Raw genomic sequence first — 9,556 nt, 5'->3', positions numbered from 1 at the left:
CGCAAGTCATGCCCTCTTTAAGAAAAAAAAAAAAAAAAGCCAGAAAGACTGTTGGAAGAATTAAAATTAAACCTCACGAGAGTCTGTGGGTATGGAAAGTCACCAGCTAGCTAATATTAACATAGCTTGCAACAGAGTACTGCTGCTGGAAATAGGACAGCCAGTCACATCTCTGTCACTGGGCTGTTTACATTCCCTGGGCCAGCTCTGAACTTCTTCCTGACTCTGGCCCCTGGGCATTGCATTTCTGGAGGCTTCTAGATAATCGACCACACTCAGGCTGTCTACTTTCTCCAGGAACTCACACCCTAAGAAGGAAGCCTGCTTTGTTTGCTTGCTGTGGAAGTGTTGGAGCCTCAACCCACTAGGCGTCAGAGGCCAAGTTTCGCAGTTGCGTTTGGTTGCTGGCAGGGAGGGGCCGACCAGGACCCTCTGGCTTCCTTCACTATGGAGAATTTGTTGCCACCGTCTAGATTTTCTTACTTCAAAAAGTATCCTCTCCACTCAATTAGGAAGTATTTCTCAACGCTGAGAAACCAAAGAGACGAAGAGCAGGTATTGTTTTGCTTGTGCTAACTTTAAAAATAGCTAGTGTTTATTTCTGGGTGTGGCTTTGCGAGGCTTAGGAAATCTGTTTCTGCTGGTTTGCTTGTTTTCATAGGCACAGGGTCGGTTCCAGCTTGTGGTTATTCACACTTGACAATCGGGCGAGCAGGCAGGCCTGGGAGGGTTTACTTGAACTCGGAACATTTGGATCCTGAGATGAAGCAAATGTTCTCTGGGGAAAACACATGCCTTGCTCTCTTCTGTTATTACTCTTTGATGCTTTGATAATGTTTTCAGTGTTTCAAAGACAGTTTCTAAAACTATTAATAGCTCAATAGATGAAATATCATACCCTAGAAACATACTTGTTTTCTTGCATGTTTCTGTGATTATGTTAATGTCACCAGGATTTGCAAAATGAAAAACATTTCCATGACCATAATCAGATCATTAATGGGCTGAGGAGATCATTTAGATGTAACAGGTAATTTCTTGTATGTGGTGAGTAGGGGGCTGAGCACAATAATTTTCAGTCCTTTTAGCCCATCAAAACAAATCCAACAGCATGTGGGCGTGTAAGCATTTTTTAAAACCCGTTTAAAAGGTCAGGTTATTTTCATTTAAAAACGTGTGTTTGTTACACCGATTGCACTCTATATATCGAAAAACTGCTTTTATAATTGTACTGTATTGTTAGAAGAAATAGCAACATCTGGGCCATTTAAATCCAGCAGTTTATTTTGAAATATGGCCATGGGATATGAAGTAAAGGGCAAGGCTGTTACGACACTGAAGATGACCAGCCACAAGCCTTTGGCATTGGACTTTACCTAGAATGGCAGAACTAGTCAGGAGATTGCCGACATCTTTACTGTGTTTGTCTTCCTCTGTGGTAGATGACCCAGTTATTGATACACTTCCCAGAAACGGAAGCAGAGGACAGTGGAGGAAAACCCTCCTGTGACCCCTTTCCCCAAAGCTCAAGCCTTATTTGAAAAAGGATAGATCATGATTTGGGAGGAAACTGCTTTCAGGCTCCTTCTTACGTCATTTTAAAAAGTGCTAGAGATTCGGGTTCTCTGCACTAAGGGAGCTAGGCCAGTCCCAGTCACCTCTCACTCCGGTGTGTTGTCACGCCAACCAAATCCATCTCTACATTTCCTCCCAGCATCTACTTGGTTTTGAAGTGGAAAGTTGGAGGACCGTGTGATGGTACCCAGAGTCTTTGCTTACCCCAGTAGCAATGTCACAGGCTTCTTCCATGGGAGCAGGGAGGGAAGAGTGGCTGCCCTGTTTGGGGTGGGGAGTGCATTGATTCTTTGCCCTTCTGAGTATTGTGTATGTAGAGAGGTGGCTATGTTGCTTAAATAATCCTGTGGGTGTTTTTCTTCTTTTTGGAAGTTTGTCTTACTGTTAACTTATTTAGTAAGTTATTTTAATGTGCGCTGTGTGTATTTATGCATGTATGAAGAGAGTGTGATTCTGCACATATATGTGTGTGTGTGCTATGTGTGAGTGACCATGGGATAGACAAGGAGGCTAGAGATTGAGTGCAAAATGTCTTTTCTTAGTTTCTCCTCCTCCTCCTCCTCCTCATTATTATTATTGTTATTTTTATTATTCTCATTATTTCTTGAGGTAATCTTACTGAAGCTGAAGCTGGTCGTTGTGATTAGATTGGCTGGCCAGCAAGCCCTCGGGATGCCTCTCTGTCTCTGGTGCTAGCATTATGGGTATGCATTGCTGAGCACAGCCCTTCACATGGGTTCTGGGCACCAGAGTTCATCTCTCAGCTTGCACAGCAAGTGCATTTCCCACTGAGTCATCTCCCCAGGCCTAACATTTTGGCATTTTGAGATAGAGTCTCATTATAGCCCAGGTTGGCCAAGACTGTCCTCAAATGCCCCCTGTCTTTACTGCCCAAGTGCTGGGATTACCCGTACACTACCACACCCAACTGCTGCAAGTTTATTTTGAAAGTGCTACACAATTGTGCCTTCAGAAGAACATGAGCATCCAATATGGGGACATGAGACTTGGGCTACCATCCTGGATGGTCTGGGAATAGCTGGGAGCATTATGTTACATTATTAATTTTCTGAATATATTAATGGGAAATGCTATATTTGATTCCTTTCTAAAGCAAATTGCAGCTGTGCAGACCTGCAGCCTAACAGAGTTAGAGAAACTGGGCCAATCTGGTTAACCTTGGAAAGCATGTTGAAAACTTACAAACAAAGCTAATGATATCAATGTTCAAATGGCCGCCACATTTATTGTCTCTATTCCTTACAGTCCTGTAAACCAGACCTGCAATAGAAAGTTACAAGGACAGGGACGTGGAGAGTATAAGCACCGTCCTAGAAGTCACCTGGCTAGAAAATATAAAAGGGAGACAGGAGACAGGCAGTGGTGGCACACGCCTGTAATCTCAGCACTCAGGAGGCAGAAGCACATGAATCCCTGTGAGTTTGAGGCCAACCTGATCTTCAGAGAGAGTTTCAGGACGGCTAGGGAACAGGAATGCCTAAGTTTGGGTTTTCATACTTTATCCTTTTTGCCATACCCCCTATAACAAGCCATTCATAACAGGGGGCCACTGACCTCTCTCCTAAGCAGTATTCTAAAACCTTGACCACTGTCATAATCCTGACTGCAATTACCATGTCTATGATTAACTCCTATTTTTCTGTATTGGCAATTCAAATCACCCATTAGCAAATTTGTTTAGGAAAAAATTTCATATTCTTACTGTAAGTATAAAAATCAATGGCATTTGCTCTAACTAGGAGACTAAATACGTTCAAAGCTGTTGGGCTGTGGACCCAGACCCTGACTTTCCTGTAAACAACTTGTTATGCTTGCAGCTGCTCTGAGTAAAACAACTTGTTTTCCTGTGTTTGCAGCTGCTCTGAGCATGAGACCCTCAGGAGTTCCTGATAGCAGGGGAATGGTTTCTGGTGGGTTTGGCTGGGGCATGGCTATCAGTTAAGGATCCCTATATAAGTGGCTCTGGTACACAATAAAGGGGGCATTCTTGCTTCAAGGATAACCTGTGTCTCAGTCTGTGAGAGTGTTTAAATCTCCAGGCCCTTGCTCGGCTTACGAATGGTCCTGTAGTGCAGGCTCCGCACTACTGGCGTGGTGTGGGACAAATGTCTATATTCTGTTAATTATGTTTTAAATAAATGCTGATTGGCCAGTATCCAGGCAGGAAGTATAGGTGGGACAACCAGACAGGAAGTAGAGGCGGGTAAATGAGAACAGGAGAATTCTGGGAAGGAAGAAGCCCATTCCTCTGCAGTCCTCCCCAGACACAGAAGAAGGAAGATGTGACAAACCCCACTGAAAAAGGTACCGAGCCATGTGGCTAATGTATACCAGAATAATGGGCTAATGTAAGTTATGAGTTAATAAGAAGCCTGAGCTAATGGGCCAATCAGTTTATAACTAATGTAGACCTCTGTGTGATTTTCTTTGGGACTTAACGAATGCAGGAACTGGGCAGGACAGAGAACTCAGACAACACAGGCGTAGTATCATAGTACACATAGTAGTATGGATGGTACACAAAGCAAATTCTGCAGGCAGACAGTGTTACCTGTGCAGTGGCACACACCTGTACTGACAGCTGTTGGCAAGCTAAGTAGGAGGATTGGGAACTGCAGTTCCTGTATGTAGACTGAGCTACATAGTGCGGGGTGGTGGGGTGGTGGAGGGACCCAAAAAACATATCAAAACAGCCTTCTAAGCCTTGAACCTGCTTTTTAAGAAGGACAATTGACTTCAAGAGAGGTGTTTGGGGCTGGGAGTGTGACTCGGTGGTAGTCACTTAGCATGCACAAGGCCCAAGGGTTGACACTCAGTGCCCCCTATGACCCAAAGGAGAAATGTTTAGAGCCTCCTTTGAGGCTGACTGAGGTGGTTTCCTGAATGAAGATGGGGGAGGGGATGAAAAGGTTAGAGAATTCTCCCAATTTTGAATGAGTCACTGTTACTGAATATAATGTCTGCACGCCAATGTCTTCACTCTCAAGTACCAGCAGAGGTGTGGTATCCCAGACACGCCATCTGCTTCTGTTCCTTTGTGCATTCAAATGCACTCCTCTCTCTTGCTTAGAATTCCTCCTCTACTTATTATTGGCCTTCCTGGATTATATTATTTATTATATGCTCTCTATCTCCTTAGACTCAGGTTACAGAGACAGAGGAAACCATTTTCTGGTTCTGCTGACAGACACACACAACTCCCTCTTTCCTGACACAGTCTGTTTGCTTTGATTACTAGATGTTGCTACTATATTCAGTGTGGTAATTATTTGCTAATATGTCAATATACATATGCAGTGTGACCCCACCTCATGTGCTGTTTACTCTCTCAGGTTCACTTTGTCACATGGCAAAAGCTGGTGTAAGAGACACCTTTCCACAGACAGATGAGACACACTGGATTGTCTGGGACACGTATCACTTTTACCCATGTCTTGAGTAGGCCAAGGGAGCCTGTAGGAATGGTCATTGTTGTTTTTATCCACAGATGCTCTGAAACATCTCAATGTTCTTCCCTTTGTACCTCATGCTATAGAGAAAGGATTTGACACAGGGCCTGGTTTGTGTGGTAGTTTTTGTTGGTGGGTAATGTTTCTGATGGCGTGCAACAACCAAAGGTAAAATAGATGGTTGTCCATCTGACTGAGAACAAGTCTCTCATCCCTTGCCTTCCCAGATCATCTATAGCAAATATTTCACAAATCCAGGTCCCTAAACAGGTAGAAGATTAAGGTCATGATTAGGTGAAGATGCTAAAGATTGGGAAGATTTGAGGTCATTTTTCTCAAAATTCGTGAGATGGTTTGGTAGGAGTTGGTAGCCTGCGCCTACATGGTCCTTCAGGAGAATGTGGAAGGTCCATCAGACATAGGCGAGACTGTATGGTTGCTATTTACTTTGTTTTGGCCTCAGGGCAGCAGCCTAGGTCTGGTGCAGATGTCAGAGTTCAGTTAGTGGAGAAATGGATGCAACTTGTAGACCGTGTTCTTCTGAATACCAGAGTCGAGCTGCTCTGTGACTCTGTGACCAAGCTGGACACTGAAGGGGGAATTTCTTCTACCTCTTGATACGCTGTTCCTTGGCTTCTGCCTATGAAGGGTGGCCTATGGGTACCCGGAACTCTGTACTACTTGCTCTTAAGGGTGGCAGACTTGGCATAGACATTGTGTAAGAATATAAAGAGCTAGTTTGTGAGTGCATCTGGAAAGCCTGTTCTTTTTTGCTTGATAAGGTCTGCCATTCCCATAGCTTTTAACCACTGCCTTCAACTCAGTAGCTCTCAAATGTAGCCTGTGAGTGCCCTGCTGCCTTGTATATCCAGTCACCTATTCAATGCCTCCACCTGAACATCCTGCAAACATGGCAACTTGAATGCATGAAGAGACAACTCACAAACTATGCCCCCTAAGCTGATTCCTTTTCCACTTTTTCCATTAATCATCCTGAAAGTTCAGACCATGACAACTTAGCTTTATTTTGGTTTCTCCTTTTCTCTTCCTCCTTGCTACCTCCTATTCTCTACCCTTTCAAAACACCATGTCCTTTAAAGGAAAAGAACTGAAAATACACACACACACACACACACACACACACACACACTTACGAGGAAGATGCTGAGTGTCTTAGTTAGGGTCTCTATTGCCGTGAAGAGACACCATGACCTCAGCATCTCTTATAAGGAAAACATTTCATTGAGGTGGCTCACTCACAGTTCAGAGGTTCAGTCCATTATCATCATGGCAGGGAGCATGGTGGCACGCAGGCAGACATGATGCTGGCTACATCTTAATCAGAGGGAACAGGAAGTGGACTGAAGCACTGGATGTCACATGTGCATTTTTGAGACCTTGAAGCCCACCCCAACAGTGACACACTTCCTCCAACAAGGCCATACCTATTTGAACAAAGTCACATCTCCTAATAGTGCCACTCCCTGTGAGTTTATGGAGCCAATTACATTTAAACTACCACACTGGATAATACAACAATGGCAGCTAAGAGCCTCGTAGCTGTTCCATCTATAAAGCTCAATCCTCTAAAAGTATCATTCTGGTGCTGCAGTCCTAGAAAGTCCTTGAAGAGTTATTCCTCTTCAGTCTGTGTTGGAAAACCGAAGAATCTGGAGTGAGTTTGATGGCAACAGCAGTAACACATGAATATGGCAGCAAGAAGCAGAGGCAGGCAGGCAAGCAACACTGCTTTTCCTCAGGTCTCTGTATACATGGGCCACCCATGAGAAGGGTTCCAAGGTGACAAGTAACTAATACACTAGACAATTCCCAAATAAGTATTAAATTTGCCACGATCATCCTACCATCTTCTCTTCATTGACTTCTTACAACCGTAGCCTTACGGTTTGTGCCCCATACCCGCTCTTACTGCTGGAATCCTCATTCTTTGCGGCATTCAGAGTTTTCATCTCCAAATGAAATCTTGCTTCACTTCAATGAAGGAACATGGTTCTGTACGTTTGTTGTTTCTGCATCAATACCAAGCACATATCTGGCACAAACGAGACACATTTATACAGTTGAATGAACTTCATCACTGTTGGAGAAGTTGTGGGGCCAGGAACTTCACAGGGGTAGGATCCTGTCACTCAGGGCAAAAGAAGGCAATGGCAATGACATAAGGCTGGGGCAGAGAAAAGCTTACTTTTGAGAATGTGACCTTCAGCTAGTGCTTCCCTCCAGCACTTTCACCAGCCTGAATCTCTCCTTCTACAGATCCCTGGCAAGGCGAAAATAGGAGGGAGCAGAAAACACAGACTGACAAGTTTAACCAACAAGAATTTGAGATGATTTGGGCTAACAGAGCCTTGCTCTCTTGTAGGTGGGTTTTTCTGTCCCTCCTACCAGCCTCCAAATCACAACATGGAGACTTATTGATTATGAAAGTTGGCTGGTATCTTAGGCTTGTTTCTCACTAGCTCTTATAACTTAACCCATCCCCATTCATTTACTTTCTGCCTCGTGGCTTTATCACCTTTGCTTTGTAATGTCCATGCTGCTTGTTTCGCATCTCCTCTTGTCTCTGCCTCCTTCTTCCCAGCATTCTCTCTGCCCCATAAATCCTGCCTAGCTATTGGTCATTCAGCGTTTTATTAAACCAATCAGAGTAACACATATTCAACAATATACAAAAAGATTATTCTGCAACATTTCCCCCTTTTGTCTAAATGAAAAGGAAAGTTTTTAACTCTAACATAAAACTATAAATATTAAGAATAATTATTAGGTAAGAATTACTTTTACAATGTCCAGTCCATTTGTATTTGGCATATTTGGAGAAAATACTCCATTATTTCTTCTATCCTGGTGAGTCCAAAGCTCTGTACCTAATTTGCCTTCTAACATAACAGAGGAAAACTACCTAGTTTTCAAGTCCATCAAAGACTCCAGAAGGATGTAATATTATCTGAATAAACAGGAAGTGCAGAGCAAACAACTTCCAACATGAATTGAATTTGAACCTTAAGAAGTTCGGCTCTTATCCCTGACCTGCATAACACTCTAAATCTTGAGGCCGCTCTAATTCCCCTTCTCGAATAAATCTCGAATAAATGTTGGGGCTCAGTATTCTCAAAAAGTTTTAGAGGATTGCTGCTACAGGCGCAGCCTCCATAGGTGAAATGACACACACTTCACTATAGCATGTTTTAAGGAATGTGAAGAGTTTTTTTAGCTCCTTAGGGGAAATGGTTAACTTGGGATTGCACCAAAGTTTTTAAAAGTTGTGGGGTTTTGTTCATTTGTTTTAAGTCAAGTTAATGAAATGGTCCAACTGGTGACTTGAGTTGGTTCTCTGAGAGTCACGTGATAGAAGAAAAGAACTGAAACTTCTTCTGTATGTACACACACACACACACGCACACGCACACACACACACACTAAGAATGTGAAAAGGAAGTTGTGTGATCTGGGGGAGCAGTGGCAGAATATCCACTTAGTACCACAAAGCTCTGGGCTGTGTCTAGTATGTGTGTGATTGTGTTTGTATGCAGACGTGTGTGTGCATGCAGGTGTGTGTGTGTGTGTGCGCGTGCACATTTATAGAGTACTGCGATGCTGTTGGTGGTTAAGTAACACTTGAGAGAGCTGGAAAAAGGCCGGTGTCCTTGTAGTTGGTTTGAGAAGAGAAAGATTTAATGGTTTGGGTGTAGGAGTAAAAGATTATCTGTGTGGAATTTCAAACAGAAGGCAGAGATTTTACAGCACTCTTGTGTAGAAATTTGTGTAACTCTATGTAGGTAGCATTGGAGTCAGTTGCTGTGATAAGATGAAGCTTTACTTTAATGTTTCTGACTATTAAATATGACATTAAGAGTGGAACCATTTTATTGTGGTAATTACAAAATTCCTCTAATGAGGGGAGGGGGAAATGCTGTATTTTAGGAAAGAAAATGCTGTACTTTAGGATGTTGTAATTACCAATATCCCGAGAGCCTATAACTGAGAGGGTGCAGAAAGATTAATAGCTTCTGAGTCACCATCACCCAGCTTCGTGACCTGCCTTCCTTACACACCTATCCAAGGGCAGTGGCGCCACCCACCCATCCTGTTATTCAGGTAGGTGCTTTGTGTTTCCTCGGTCGGCATCTATGCTGTCGCCGTGTCCTTTCAATCTTACACCTAGATGCCAGTCTTCTCTTTCCCAGACCCTTAGCCCACAGACCATCATTACTTCTTGTCTGAGACACGGAATAGCCTCCTGAATTTCCACTGGAGACAGACTGTCTTTCAGAGACAGACCTCTCAGGCCCCTGCTTGTGATCTTTCAATGACTTGCCCCTGCTTTGGGATAAGGAAGAAGCTCCCGGACATCCTGTCACAAAGGGCTTAATTTGGTTCAGCACTGATGTCCTTTCTCACTGCCTGTCTACTTACCCCATTTCCTGTCACTGCCTGGCCAGGTCGTCCCTCCACTGTGTTAACTCTCCATCACCTATTAACCCCCCTAG

At 43.6% G+C, this 9,556-nt stretch overlaps 1 protein-coding gene across 1 annotated transcript in view; it reads left to right on the top strand.

Annotated features, from left to right (window-relative positions):
- Nucleotides 1-212: 212 nt before the first annotated feature.
- Atp2c1 (ATPase secretory pathway Ca2+ transporting 1) overlaps nucleotides 213-9,556 on the top strand; it is a 118,048-nt gene continuing 108,704 nt past the window's right edge. The window contains exon 1 of the mRNA XM_057768611.1: nucleotides 213-555. Within this exon, the coding sequence (XP_057624594.1) occupies nucleotides 448-555 (108 nt within the window). The 5' untranslated portion in view covers nucleotides 213-447. The remainder of the gene's footprint in view (nucleotides 556-9,556) is intronic.

Source organism: Chionomys nivalis, chromosome 4, assembly GCF_950005125.1.
Source record: "Chionomys nivalis chromosome 4, mChiNiv1.1, whole genome shotgun sequence".
Lineage (NCBI taxonomy): Eukaryota > Metazoa > Chordata > Mammalia > Rodentia > Cricetidae > Chionomys > Chionomys nivalis.
This window is presented reverse-complemented; position numbering and strand designations above follow the sequence as displayed.